Source organism: Sinocyclocheilus grahami, unplaced genomic scaffold (genome assembly GCF_001515645.1).
Source record: "Sinocyclocheilus grahami isolate Dianchi unplaced genomic scaffold, SAMN03320097.WGS_v1.1 scaffold21.1, whole genome shotgun sequence".
Taxonomy (NCBI): Eukaryota; Metazoa; Chordata; class Actinopteri; order Cypriniformes; family Cyprinidae; genus Sinocyclocheilus; species Sinocyclocheilus grahami.
The window spans coordinates 4,917,423-4,932,710 of record NW_015505200.1 but is presented as its reverse complement, the minus strand read 5'-3'; the positions used below and the strand labels follow the sequence as shown (position 1 = coordinate 4,932,710).

General features: G+C 39.3%; 2 protein-coding genes across 2 annotated transcripts in view; both read left to right on the top strand.

Moving 5' to 3' along the window:
• Positions 1 to 8,517, top strand: part of LOC107558824 (protein kinase C iota type-like) — a 23,067-nt gene extending 14,550 nt beyond the window's left edge. Inside the window, exons 11-17 of the mRNA XM_016242513.1 lie at positions 724 to 859; positions 1,959 to 2,046; positions 2,262 to 2,387; positions 2,474 to 2,553; positions 2,775 to 2,864; positions 6,386 to 6,501; positions 6,787 to 8,517. Of these exons, the coding sequence (XP_016097999.1) occupies positions 724 to 859; positions 1,959 to 2,046; positions 2,262 to 2,387; positions 2,474 to 2,553; positions 2,775 to 2,864; positions 6,386 to 6,501; positions 6,787 to 6,874 (724 nt within the window). The 3' untranslated portion in view covers positions 6,875 to 8,517. The remainder of the gene's footprint in view (positions 1 to 723; positions 860 to 1,958; positions 2,047 to 2,261; positions 2,388 to 2,473; positions 2,554 to 2,774; positions 2,865 to 6,385; positions 6,502 to 6,786) is intronic.
• Positions 8,518 to 12,155: 3,638 nt separating this feature from the next.
• The window catches only part of LOC107557528 (ski-like protein), a 33,648-nt gene continuing 30,515 nt past the window's right edge, over positions 12,156 to 15,288 (top strand). Inside the window, exon 1 of the mRNA XM_016240973.1 lies at positions 12,156 to 13,436. Coding sequence (XP_016096459.1) covers positions 12,321 to 13,436 — 1,116 coding nt within the window. The 5' untranslated portion in view covers positions 12,156 to 12,320. The remainder of the gene's footprint in view (positions 13,437 to 15,288) is intronic.

The window sequence follows — 15,288 nt, the reverse complement described above, 5'->3', positions numbered from 1 at the left end:
AGTTTATTATTTTTTGCTTTTGTATTAGTGGCAGTTTCTAGCTTCTAAACATCTGTGTGGCAATAGTTTTTATGGGTCCAAAATCACCTTGGGTGTGCATTATTTTCTAATAATTCAACGGCCCATCATCAATTATTCCTTACATAACGTAATTTATTGTAATTAATGTAACTATAAATGCATTCAAAAATAAAGCAGGTGTGAGTTGCCTGTGACTTATGGAAAGTATATGTAGGGCTTTTATACACAGTGTGTGCCATTGTACAGACCAGGTTTATCCCTCACAGCCTCATTTTCATTCAAGAAAAAATTCAAAATGCCCTGTCTAAGGGGTCCGTGTACTTTGGCGTCCATTCATTTTTCGTTTTTTTAACCCAGAAATTAAAATGCAGTTTCTTCTTTAATGGTTCAAACCCTGATGAATAGAATAAGCAGACACAAATTAATTTTGATTATTCAAAATTCATATTTCATTGAAAATCTAAAAATGATATAAAGCTTGTTTTATATTGAGATAAAAGGTGCATTTTCTGCTCTTAAGTTCCCATTCACCAAGATACCTACTCCTTTACCCCCACCCTTGAATTTAGACTCAGACTTGTCTCGGACTCTACTTGGACTCGATTTAGGTGGACTCGAACCCAACACTACTGAATGGCACACCACAGGAACAGAAACACAAATGATATCATTAACTGTTTCTCTTATTCTTTCTGCTGGCAGGTTTTACTCCGCAGAGATCAGTCTCGCCTTGAACTACCTCCATGAGCGTGGAATCATTTACAGGGACCTGAAGCTGGACAATGTTTTGCTGGAGTCAGAGGGACACATCAAACTCACTGATTACGGCATGTGTAAGGTTAGTCTGAATATGTTCATTGTCTCAGTTGATTAACTCTATCCCCGCCATTGACGGAATTTTCTGGCTTTCCGTGTTTTCACTGCTGTATTGTAGGAGACGCTATTACGCATCTTCTGAATAGGTATTGAACGTCTGGCTCAAAACACGGCGAGAAGCAGAACCAAGCGTTCGCGTATGTAAGCAGATGTATATGTAAATAACGTGATCATCAAACATTAATCATTATATAAATCAAAACTGCCTAACATTACTGAATGAAATGACGATCCAGGAACTGTTACATACTGTTCTTTGTTTTGACATACTGCTGACATACTGCTAACTGTGAAAATGATCAAAAATGCTGGTGGGGACTGGCAACTTTAAAAAATAAATAAAAAAAGCTGGCGGGGAAAGAGTTAAGCTTCATTTGATTAAGCCATACCTACTGTCCAGAATATCAGAGATTTGAGGGTGGGTTCTTTAAACTTGAAGTAAATAAGCACCAAGCAACATCCTTGAAACCTCATAGCTGTGCCCTGGCAACCACCCACAACACACTATGGGAAAATATACAAATGATTTTGAAACTTTGGCGAATTCAAAGAGATTTCAAGTTTGCCGCTATGTCATATTTATCTCAAATTCATTGTGTACTGTATGTAAAAATGTTACCTGCTCTTTAAAATAATTCCCTGTGCACAAACATATCATATTACTGAATGCACTGCTGGTTACAGTTTTTACTTTCGTTTAATTTGTGTTTTTATCTTTTCCTGTATTTGTGTAAAGTACTATAATAGGATTACTTAATCATGAAGTATGTGTCTCTTTGTTTTAAAAATATATATATATTTTTTTTTTTTACATTTTTCTTCAAATTGATTCATTTTTTTTTTTTTTAGTAAATATTATCTAAAATAAAACAATTTGTGCAGAAATGATGCACGTGTTATTTACTACCTTTAAATATTAAATATTGTGATATATCTAAATTCCATGTATATGGTCTCTAAGATATAGCCATTGGCCATCAAAAAAAAAAGATCACTCATCGTATTTTGTGCCTGAATGTTTCTTTGGTTAAATCTTTGGTCAATATTCATCTCTTATACAGGAGGGACTGAGACCAGGAGACACAACCAGCACTTTCTGTGGAACCCCCAATTACATTGCACCTGAGATTCTGAGAGGAGAAGACTATGGTAAGCACATTTCACACACAGCCAAGCCTTTTCACAAAGACTTTCAGTTGGCAACTATGTGCACTGGCACACAGTGCTTAATCCATTTATTGCTATTAGTGTCTACTTCATGACTTTCTGCCATTTGAGTTTATGTCAGTGCTAAGCTTCCCGTTTCAGAGGCTAAAGATTTATTAAGTTTATTTCAACTTTGTGTGTGCATGTTTTCTCTACAGGTTTTAGTGTGGACTGGTGGGCACTGGGCGTCCTGATGTTTGAGATGATGGCTGGGAGGTCACCATTTGACATAGTCGGCAGCTCTGATAACCCTGACCAAAACACTGAAGATTATCTTTTTCAAGGTACATGACAAGCATGCATGTTTCAAAAAAATTTGTATATGTCTCTCAGTATATCCCATTCATTTTTTTCTGTTCCTCATTTGCAGTAATTTTGGAGAAGCAGATCAGAATTCCCAGATCGTTATCGGTTAAAGCTGCTAGCGTGCTGAAGGGATTCCTCAACAAGGTAAAGCAGACCAGACATATCAATGTTAATGTCCTTATGTCACATGAACCTGTTTTAGTGCTGTCATAATCATTGTTCCTTTCGTCTTTTCTTCCTCACCTTTGTTTTACTTCTTTCTTTCACTCTAACATCTCTACTCTCTTTGTTTATCTGTTTTTGTTTCTTTGCTGTCTTGTTTCTTCTCCCTCATTTATTTATTTATTTCCCCCCTTTTTTTGTAGGAACCAAAGGAACGCCTCGGATGTCACCCCCAGACAGGCTTTGCAGACATCATGGCCCATCCTTTTTTCCGAAATGTAGACTGGGATCTTGTGAGTCACCGCTATCTCTGTTTCCTTTATCTTACTTATTGGATGTTTTGACTCGAGCCCACAACGGAAGCATGAGTCATTCGCTGTAGCCTGACGCTAGTGAAACTAAACAGAGGACTTTCTGGAGCCTGAATAACTATTTAGTGTTGTTTATGACCTTGAGTAACCAACCATTTGATTACTCATTCATGTCATTTGATGTGAGCACTATTACCACTTAAAGTATCATTTCAGGAACATCAGCTTTAAAAGTATTGTTCACCTAAAAACTAGTCAATATTTACAGCTGTATTTTTAAAATATATTTATACAGTGTTTCCTTCATGATTTTGTGAGTCTTTACTTTATTATTATTATTATTATCATCATCATCATCATCATCAATAAGACAGTAATATATCACTGTTGTGATATAGCTGCACTATGTATAATTTTTTAAATAGACACAAAACCATAAGGGTTTGAAATGACATGAGTGTGACTAAATGATGACAAAATTATAATTTTTTGGTAAACTATCCTTTAAATTTCCTGATTTACGTAATTATTGAAGTCACCCTGTAGTCAAATATTTTATCCCTTAAAACTTATCTTTGATCATCAAAATGACATATTTAAATGTTGTTTTTTTGCTAAAATAATTTTCTCATGATTAAAATAGCTTGAATGTAACTCTACACCCTTGCCTCATTTACTATACGCGAATCTATGAATATGCAAATTAGTCCCGCCTCCACTCAGTCACACCAGCCAGCGCCTCCTGATCCACTGAACTGTAGTAAACGCAAAACAATGGCATACACGGATAATGACTGATAAAACTATGTTTTTACTAGCGGACAACTACAGTGAATACTGTAACATTCGTTAAAGTTACTTACTTGACGATGTTGTGTCCTAAAATGCCTTGAAGACTCGAATGCAGCCGTTTGTGATTGTTAATTCGTGCCCGCGAGCATACGCGTGTGAAGTGCAGACGCAGCTGCGGGAGAGGTGGGGCTGACTCGGGGCTGCTTTTACACTGTTGCCACGGGTTAAGTGAAGTGAGTGAGTGACGTGACATGTGGCCAAGTATGGTGAGCCATACTAGGAATTAGTGCTCTGCATTTACCCGGAACACACACCCGCAGCAGTGGGCAGCCATTTATGCTGCAGCGCCCGGGGAGCAGTTGGGTGTTCGGTGCCTTGCTCAAGGGCACCTCAGTCGTGGTATTGAAGGTGGGAGAGAGAGCGCTGTACATTTACTCCCCCCACCTACAATCCCTGCCGGTACGAGACTCAAACCCGCAACCTTTGGGTTACGAGTCCGACTCTCTAACCATTAGGCCACGACTTCCCCAGTTATAATGCAAGTTAGCGGTTCTAAATTCACATTAAACCACAGTTTCATGGGTTTTTTGCTCTGATTTATTTTTGGTTTTGTGCTGGTATTGGTATATTTTGCATGCTAGTGATAGGAATCGATCCCTTGCCGTGATTGGTTATTGGTTTGTGACGTAGCAAACCAAGGGCTGTTTCAAACCATATTTCTGGGTCAGCCTTTGGGGAACTACAGTTTTAAGGAGAAAATACACAGCAATGGTGTTGATTAATAGATTGGCACTTGGTTTGTCTAAAAGCATATTAAAAACACCACATAGACAAATAAACAACATAAAAAACTTGATTTTCACTACAGAGGGACTTTAAATGGTAATTCACATTTTTTTCACATTCATTTTATGATTTCTTTTCAAATAATTTAAATAATCTAGCAGACGAGAAGTGAGCCTTTTGGTGGTTCATAGTTGTATCATGACATGAACGATCACGTGTAAGGCTGGTGATTTAATGAAGGTGATAAGGTGTCAAATCATTGATTTTTCTGGTCTGAGGTTGTGACAGTGAACTGTATCATGTGTGAGGCAGGTTTAAATGATGTCAAACCAGCAGACAAGACTCAGACGAGCACAGTGACCTCTTGTCCCTGTTTGGTCTGGGTGAACACACACACTCACACAAAGTGGCGGTCAGGCAGTTTGAAGGGCTCAGATTACACTTTCTACTCAGGCAGGCTGCAGTGCCCGAGTCGACCTGTAGGGAGAGCAGATCCTGACCTTGCAGCCCTGTTAAGTTTACAGCATAGAGAAGGCCAAACTAATAGCAGTACTGAACAAACCCTGGAGAACCCTTTTCGGTTTGCCTAAATATAATATTAAATCCTTGCTGAGATTGTTCTTCAGTGGTTTTTGGAGAAAACAAGAAAAAAGAAAAAACATACTGACACCAAACTTTTTAACGGTAGTATATTGTTACAAAAGATTTCTATTTTGAATAATTGCTGTTCTTTTTTACTTTTTGTTCATCAAAGAATCCTCCAAAAGGTATTAAAGGGATAGTTCACCCAAAAATGAAAATTCTGTCATTAATTACTCACCCTCATGCCATTCCAAACCCGTATCTTAGGAACACAAATTAAGAAATATTTGATAAAATACGAGAGCTTACTGAAACTGCATAGACAGCAGCAGAACTACCACGCTCAAGGCCCAGAAAGGTAGTAAGGACATTGTTAAAATAGTCCTTGTGACATCAGTGGTTCAACCTTAATTTTATGAGGAGAAAACAAATATAACGACTTCATTCAACAATTTCTTCTCCTCCATGTCAGCCTTTGACATGCGTTCGCGAGAGTACTATGACACATGTATGTACATTCCTCTACATAATTACTGAACCATGTCTACGTAAGAACACCGGCTCCTGCGCAGCACCACACGCATTCGTCGTGGTTCTCTTGTGAACGCTCGTCGACTGACACGGAAGAGAAGAAATTGTTGAATAAAGTCATTATTTTTGTTTTCTTTGCGCACAAATAGTATTCTCGTAGCTTTAGAAAATTACGGTTGAACCGCTGCTGTCACATGGACCATTTTAACGATGTCCTTACTACCTTTCTGGGCCTTGAACGTGACAGTTGCATTGCTGTCTATGGAGGGTCAGAAAGCTCTCGGATTCCATCAAAAATATCTTAATTTGTGTTCCGAAGATGAACGAAGGTCTTACGGGTTTGGAACGACATGAGGGTGAGTAATTAATGACAGAATTTGAATTTTTGGGTGAACTATCTCTTTAAGCAGCACAATTGTTTTCAATATTAATAATAAATCAACTTATTAGAATGATTTCTGAAGAATCATGTAACACTGAAGACTCTAGTAATGGCTGATGAAAATTCAACTTTGCATCACAGGAGAACCGTTAGAAATAGAAAACTGTAATTTTAAATTGTAATAATATTTCACAATATTACTGTTTTTACTGTATTTTTATCAAAAAAATGCAACCTTGATGAGCATAAGAGACTTAATGCTTTTTTTTTAATAATATGAATAGGTCACTGTTGTTGCTTTTTTTTAAACCATTGCCATATGCAATTACTGGTTAATATTTAGTAAGATGAGCACTGCATGCTGAAGTGTGAGACTGCTTTATGACACATATTCATAGTCATTAATTGACTCATGTTAACTGTTTCACAGATGGAGCAGAAGCAAGTGGTTCCGCCCTTCAAGCCCAACATCTCTGGCGAGTTTGGGCTGGATAACTTTGATGACCAGTTCACCAATGAGCCCATTCAGCTCACGCCTGATGATGAGTAAGTGTCTGTTCATGTGTATCTGTCTGTGTCACGCCTCAAGCTTTCTGAATCAGACCTCAGGCATCATTAATCTGCTTCAGATCCTTACCACAGCGATGCAGGTTTCATCGGGAAGTAATATCAAATTTACGATCCCTGATGACACATTATAGTTCTGTGAACAGGATTCCCTAGTTTCCATATATCCCTGTTTTCCAGCCTGGACTCTATTTGAAAGCCGTAATGTGTTAAATGTGCCATAGCAGTTCAGACTGATTGATTATGTCTTTGTCTCCCTCCCAGTGATGCTGTAAAGAAGATCGACCAGTCTGAATTTGAAGGCTTTGAGTACATCAACCCTCTGCTGATGTCAGCGGAGGAGTGTGTGTGAACGGCTTGTGTGTTTCTGTTACGTGCATATCATCACTGCCTTTTCTTGCATGGTCGCAAACAATCAGAAAGGAAACAACAACCTGACTTCATTTTGTTGGGACCAGATGAAACATTAACTTTGCCAAACTTCTTTCACTTTCTGCCATTTGTAACCACTAGTCCTTAAGTCTATTTTTTCTTGTTTATTTTTGTGACATGTAAATCAGCACTGATGAAATTTATCAGTGCCTTTGTGCATTGACCAACGTAGTTGGAATGCCAGTTTTGGATTACTGAACACTGCAAACTAAAGGAAAAGACTTTAGAATGACTGTGATGGTACGCAGGAACTCCTAGTGGTAATGATGTTGGATACACATTTTATTTGTATATATTAAAGAGAATCCATTGAGCATATATATTAAGCCATTTTTAAACTCTATACCACATGGGATATTTTTTAAGACTTTTTTTTGTGATTATCTGCTCTGCCTCTCAGAAAAAAAGTGTAGCGCAAGGAAGAAAAACTTTATACTTTGTTTTATTGTTGTTGTTTTTTTATTATTTAAGAATACTGGCATCTATATAGAATGTGCACAATATATTGAATCAGAGTTTTCCATAAGTTGTTTTAAAATGATTGGGCATATGGCCTCGTCGTAGATTGAAGTAGGTATCAAACTTGTAAGAATGGAGCAGGGAACACTGTTGTAAATACTGACAAACTGTGAAAGGAGAAGATTTCTGTATAGAGGGGGAAGGAAGGAGAAAAATACAACAGCTTTCTTCAACACAGGACCAAAATAAGACACTAAAATGAGTAGGTTCCTGTCAGTGTTCTCCATATTGATGAGGTAAAAGTTTGTTTTTACTCTTCAGCTGCTGCATGTATGAAGTATTTCTCACTTTTTCTTCTTTTATTTCTTGCTTTTTGTGTTAAATGTGATACATTGCCTTTCTGGGTATGATATTCCGTTTATATACTTAACACTGAGCGTCATCGGACATGAGTTCATTGTTTCTCGTTACAGTCACGGTAAAGATCAGATGCATGATGTAGTAAGGGGCCTTGGATTGTGTTTACCCTTCACAGCCCCATCAATGGCGCCGAGCTCTTTGAGTGGAACGCTTTGTAAACAGATCATGTCTGGATGCATTTTTGTTTGTTTATGTGTTACATTGAAAGGACCTTTGACAATAATGACCAAATGATGACATTAAACACAGGCGACTCATACACAGAATAACCCTCTCTCATTCCTCATCATGCACATATCAACTGGGTTATATTTTCACAGATGTTCACACTGGTTTCGAGCTGTGAGGAACTCGTTAGCAACCCGGCGTTATAAATGATTGAATCGCTTAAAGCCCTCCATGCATTCCCAGAAAAAAAGTAAACAATGTGCTATGCTTTAAAGAAGCAACAGGGGGCTGAAGTGGACCTGTTTTTTATTCTTTGGATATTCTGTATATTAATATTCACATGGAAAAACACTATCAACCGACTGGATAAACTGTACCAGTTTTTTGTTAACACCTAATTAAAGTATTTAAGGAAAACTCAACATCTCTCAAGTGTCAAAGCAATTTGTTTTGTTGTGACAATTCACATCTAACTACTTGTAATGAATTTCCTTTGCAAAATTGATTACATAAAACTAATAATTCTTACAAATATTTGTGTATTTTATTTTTTGATGAAACATCTGGTCAATAAAACAAAAAAGAGAAAGTTTTTTTTTTTAAACCTCAGTATCACAAGTGAACATTTGTCATCTTGAGCTAGTTCATTACAGTATACCTCGTTTTATATTTAACATCAGTACCAATCTCGTAAGAGACATAATATGCATTTGTAGACTAAACAAATGAAGCTCAAAAAAATGTGACGTTCCAACATCAAACCATTTCATTGCTGTAATTTCCTTTGGGCTTGAACCGTCCGCATCAAATAATAATCTCTCTTAATATGTAAACATGATATTAAAAATTTAATACAGTGATGTGAACCGGTGGCCGCCATGCATACATAATCTGATTTCAAAGTTTAAAAAATTTAAATCCACTTCCTGTGATTTAAATAAACATATGTATAACATGCCTGAGTGCGGAGCTGGACCTTGTTGGCCAGATGGTTGAGGACCTCGTCTCACGCGTCTGGCTTTGACAGTACCGGTGGAACGACTCACCTTGTATGACTTTGGCCATTACTGTAAATCCGTGAGGAACGATGAATGTGAATGTTTTTCTGCGCCAGACTGTGCTCTGTGACATTGTCTCTGTGTCCTCTTTCTCACGAGAGCAGGGCACACGATTCCCTGTGGAAGAAAGAGCAGGCTTGCCCTCTAAAGAAGAGATGTGTGACCTTGTTTGATTAGCGGTAGAGAACTTACTCTAGTATTAATTGTTTTATTTACAACTTTGAAAAATCATTTTTACAGTGTATTTACACAAAATACATCTGCTATTCTGAATCATTCTTTAGGGAAGTATAGCCAGGTGTGTTTCCTTTAGATCGTCTGTTCAAACAACAACCCGAATGAAACTCCTTTTCAGAGCAGGTAGCACAAGTCTGCCTTGTAACATTAGTGCTGGCGATAAGCGTTTGTTTGTCTTGCTGTCTGATGATGCATTTCTATATAGATTTTCTCTGAAGCTATACGTCCTCGGGGGGTGCTTAGGGCTTAGTCCCATAGTCTGTAATGAAGACAGCTGCCTGACTAACTGTGTGGCCCATCAGCGCTTAATCCATTTTCCTGGCATTCTTTATCCTTCATTCTCCTGCACGCAAATAGCATTATGTCAAGCTTTAAATGAACTATCAGCTATTGGAGAGTAATTACCCATATTAAGTTTAAATTACTCCTCACAATACGGGGATGATGTTATTACCCTTTGGGGAAAAAAATCAATGCACTGTTTGGAGTTCAGGCACAGCACACTGTGTGTGTGGGCGCACCTGCTTTCATAATACATCTGCTGACCTTGCTATCTGCAGCGACTGGTGAAAACGCCACTGAAATGGGCCCTGATCATTGGCGCATCAAACCTCACACATGGCCGATGACATTGATCTCGTAAAAATTTATTTTATACCCAACCAGCAAATGATGTTAGTTATATTCAAATCACAGTTAGCAGGGATAAAAGTGGGTTGTTGACAAGTAACCTCCATGTTTTTTTCAAAGATTTTAGAACATTAAATATATATATATATATATAGATATATATATATATATATATAGATATATACTGTATATATATATATATGTATGTATTAAATTATTTTTTTTATTTAGTAAAAAATATAAAAAATAATATGTGTGTACACAAGTAATTTGTATTATAAATATATTTTATGTATATATGTTTATTAAATAAAATGTTATTTATTTACTTTATTGTTAATTAATTAATTAACACCAATACATATCCATGAACTTATCTCTACTGTGTCTCAAATCATTTATTAAAACAGCATTACATACAGTAATTCTAAAATAATTTTAAAAAGGTTTAAAATAGTTCTCGAGGTTGCAGGGACTTGTTGTCATTGCTTAAATTCCATGCTAATTACCCAAATTAATGTAACAATATTTAAAAAACATAATATTCCTGTTACACTAAAATACTACTAAAATCCACAAGCCTGGTTCAGATCAGACTTTTGGTGTTTTGCATATTCTGGCAAATGCAAAAAACACTTTTTAAGCTTTAAAATGATAGATATTCCAATGCAGGTGTCAATGTAACCTCTTGTTCTTTTGTGTGACTATTCAGTCTAAACAAAAACACAACACCTCTAAGCACATCAAAACTATTCAGATCTTCACAAACCCGTCTTGGCTGAACATGACCTGGGTCAGTGTGGTGGACAAGCCTTTAAAAGTGTTAATGCAAGTAGGTGTTTGTGAATGGGCTGTTGAATTCAGACCCTCATAGCTCAGCTTCTCCCATTTAACATTTAAATGACATCTAACAAATGGCTCACTCAGAGATGGATACTGAACCAAAGGTGATCCCAGCACCCCATCATGGGTTCATTAAAAAATAAAATAAAAAGCCCATTAGATGGTGGAAGCCCTGTGGACCAAGCAAACTGCTGGATTGGCTCCAGGCCATTACTCAGCATCAGAGAATGTTCTAGTGCTATTACATAATGTCCTTGGCAAAAACCTCCACAACATTTGTACTAGCATAACAGTTACTCAAACTAATGTCCGTAAACATGTCTGGGTGGTTTATAATTAGGTCATCTCAGACATCATATCCGATAATGTTTTTTTTAAGCTGCTACTTCTATAGCGCAAGATGAAAAATCAGTGGACGTATATGACATATTTTAATTTTAAAAAACCCATCAACAAAAAACATTTTTGTTAATTGAAATAAAGCTGAATTATGACACTGTCGCTCAGGGTTAAAAATAGACAGCATTTTGTCAGTGTTTCTGGAAAATGGTTATTTTACGAGGAAACGAAACGACATCTGCGGTCAGGGTCAGTCTACCCGAGCGGTCACACAAATTAGGTAAATTATAACAAGGCGAAAATGACGTTTTATTTCGAGGAGCTTGCGCTTTGGGACCGTGTTAAATTTGGCCAGTATGCGTCGTTTAAGGTTCGTGGGACAGAGAAGCATGTTGTGAATAACGAATTAAACGCGTTTCGTGCTGGTTTTTAGCATGCTCATTGGCATGCGCTGATCTCTCATTTTGCCTTCAAATTCCTGCTAGGAAATACCGTTTCCGTCAGTATCACTCAGGCTTTTCTTCTGCGATCAGATTCAGTCAGCTTTTCCTCTATTATAGATGGCGCGTGTGATTTGATCTTCTCATAGATGTGGGGGTTATGTACAGTTATTAACGTTGCATCTTATCTCAAGCTTGCTGTGGTTGGACAGGACTAAATGGCTGCTCACTGTTAGTTACGGTTGTTGTTGGTTATCGGTGTGTTAAACCGACGTTATTAGTGCATTGACTCATTTAACGCGTTGACGGATTCGGCATGTTGTCAATAGAGAAAAACAGCGCACTAAACCACCGAGAAACTGTCCTTAGATCGATTGGTCTCAAATTAGATTATCCCGATGAGGTGAAAATGTTTCTGTCGTCTAGTTTAGCACTGTGCCGAACACAAAAACTGTTCTGGATTCTTTTTATTGCCCTTGACAGCATATTCTTTTCATGCGTGTTTGTGTGGCTTTACATTCTGATTCGTTGTCTTTGTAAAATTTTAATTGGAGCTAAATGTTTTTAACAATTTAAACATTTTTTATTCTTTTTGTTTCCTTCACAGGAAGCACATTAGACCATTATTTCTGTCACCATCATGCATATAGCTGGACTTAAAAGGATTTGCAAACTTTAACAGTGAGGAAAGAAGGACCAACTTAAAGGTGTTGTGTTTGAAGAACAGCTGAATATTTACCATCCAAGAAAGATCAAACATCTGTGTTCGGACATGGCCAGCCCTCAGATGAGTCTGAAAACCCCTTTCAAAGACCTGACGTCATTCAAAGGCAACATGAAGCGGCTGTACAGGGAGCGACTGGAGGATGCACCCATTAAAAAGCGGGTAATGGCGGAGATGCACCTGAAACAGTGTAGCCTGGAAAGCGTCCCCAAACCCCCAAAGGTCAAGAAGGAGCGCGAGGAACACAGCAGCTCAGAAATGGACATTGAGGAAAGAGAATTCCACGTTGTCGGGGCTTCCAAGGCTTTAGATCTCAGCGCCGGCCTCAAGCACACTCTGGCACAGTTCACACTGAGCAGCCAGAGCTCCCTGGGAGGTCCTGCTGCCTTCTCAGCAAAATCTGTGCAGGAGTGCACCTCTCCTGCTGGCATGGCTCCCCTGCCGTCTCCGCCAGTCCTCGGAGGCGGCCCGCTCTTGGTTCCCTGCGACAGCTCCACAGAGCTCACCCATTCTCTGCTCGAAGGAGAGTCCATCTCCTGCTTTGTTGTAGGTGGCGAGAAGCGCCTTTGTCTGCCCCAGGTACTCAATTCGGTTCTGCGAGATTTCTCTCTGCAGCAGATCAACGCTGTCTGTGACGAACTTTACGTTTACTGTTCCCGATGCGATGCTGAGCAGCTGCACATCCTCAAGGTGCTGGGCATCCTGCCTTTCAACGCACCTTCCTGTGGCCTGATCACACTAACTGATGCCCAACGCCTCTGCAACGCCCTGCTCCGCCCGGGTGTAGCCTTCTCGGCAGACCCCAACAGCAAACTGCCAGGCCCAGGCCTGCTGAAGGAGAGCGAGACCAGTTTCCAGGTCGAGCACCAGTGTCTGGGCAAGTGCCAAGGCCTGTTCGTGCCCCAATTCTATGTCCAGCCAGACGCTCCTTGTATTCAGTGCATGGAATGCCAGCTGCTCTTTTCCCCACAGAACTTTGTAATGCACTCGCACAAGTCCCCCGACAAGAGGACCTGCCACTGGGGCTTCGATTCAGCCAAGTGGCCCTGCTACCTACAACTGGGCCGCAAGCATGAGAGCACACCGGAGGAACTGCAACTCAAACAGCTGCTGGACGAGATGAAGGAGAAGTTTCACTATCAGCTAAAGAGGCCTCTGGACAAAGTAAGTGTCTATTCCTTCCATGTTTGCTGGTTCGCTAAGGTCAAGTTTTGCTTCATGTTCACAAGTGGATTTGCACGTGTGTGACCAGATGGTAATGTGTGATAGTCTGCAGAGGAGACTGTTTGCTATTGTCTGGGCAAGGCTTCAGTTGTTTTGATAAACTAGCGTTGACCCAATTTTATGAGGTGGCACGAGGCAGGTGGGGACGTAAGGAGGGAGGGAATTCCAGTTGGTCTGGCTGAAAGGGAAGTACATTATCTACCTCCCAGGTCAGAAGAGGGCCATCTTTGGGGGGTGAATGGACATAGCACAACCTTAAATTTTATACTATATATATATATAATGGAGTGGAGTTTTTTTGCCTTGAATGTGATAATGCAAACTTGTATTTATCACATTCTTTTTATTTATTATCGTAATCATACAAACACTGGTTTCTAGCCAAATAATTTTACCGTTCACTGCTCTTTGTTATTCTAGTTATTTACCTATATCGGCTAATGAATCAAAGCATTGCAAATTCACAGAAAACAGCTTAATTCGAAGTTGAAAAATAAGGTCGATAAAGTTTTATTTGTCATCCAGAAGTTGCTCTTTTTAATAGGGAGAAATTGTAATGAAGTCATTGATTTGGGAAAAGCCCGCATTGCATGATTGCATAAAGTCAGAACACTGGAGATTCTTCCACTTTCATGACTTGACCTTTGAAACAAAACTCAACAAACTGTACTGGTGCACTAGAATCTATTGGAAGGTCATCCTAGTGAGAAAAAAAGGTCTGGATTGTTTCACTCCCATTGATCAGCCATGTCTCATGACCCCCTTGACCAAGCCAGAGCTTTTTTTTGTTATCCGTGCTCATGTTAGACAAAGATTGACCCCCTGTTGGTGCTGTCAGAATTTTTTTTCAAATGCAAGTGTCAGCAGTTAAAGGGGGCATAGGATGCCCATTTTCCACAAGTTGATATATGATTCTTTAGGGTCTTAATGAAAAGTCTGTAACAGTTTGGTTAAAATTTCTCAATGGTAGTGTAAAAAAACACCTTTTTTACCCTGTCAAAAACAGCTCTTTTCAGATCAAGCCGTTTTTGTAGCATTTTCCTTTAAATGTTAATGAGCTCTGCTGACCCCACCCCTTTCTTCCAAGCTGCTCTCAGAGAGACTGTTTACTTTAAGCCGGGCTCACACTGTGTGATTTTTTTTAAAAGTCCTTTAGGATTGTACTTGTCAGACTGTACGAACATGATGATCATGTCACACTGTGGGATCTCAGTTGTCATTATTGTCAGACTGTACGACAGTCAAGACGTGTCAAAAACGCACGCGCGCAAGAAAACTTGTCCCGAGTTTTACCTTATCAACCCATACACGTTCAGTGACTGCGAGCTGTATTGCACACGGGGCTGTAATGTTGGCTGTCATTCAAAGTATATGAATGGCGGCAATACCGGCGTATTAACGGAAGTGAGAGAAATATTTGAAATATGGATATTTTTCTTACAAATACACATGGATTCACTACAGGAGGCCTTTATTCCCCCCCCCCCCCCCCCCCCCCCCCCCCCCCCCCCCCGCGCCGTCAGACTGTACGACAGTCAAGACGTGTCAAAAACGCACGCGCGCAAGAAAACTTGTCCCGAGTTTTACCTTATCAACCCATACACGTTCAGTGACTGCGAGCTGCATTGCTGGCTATCATTAAAAGTATATGAATGGCGGCAATACCGGCGTATTAACGGAAGTGAGAGAAATATTTGAAATATGGATATTTTTCTTACAAATACACATGGATTCACTACAGGAGGCCTTTATTCCCCCCCCCCCCCCCCCCCCCCCCCCCCCCGCCACACAG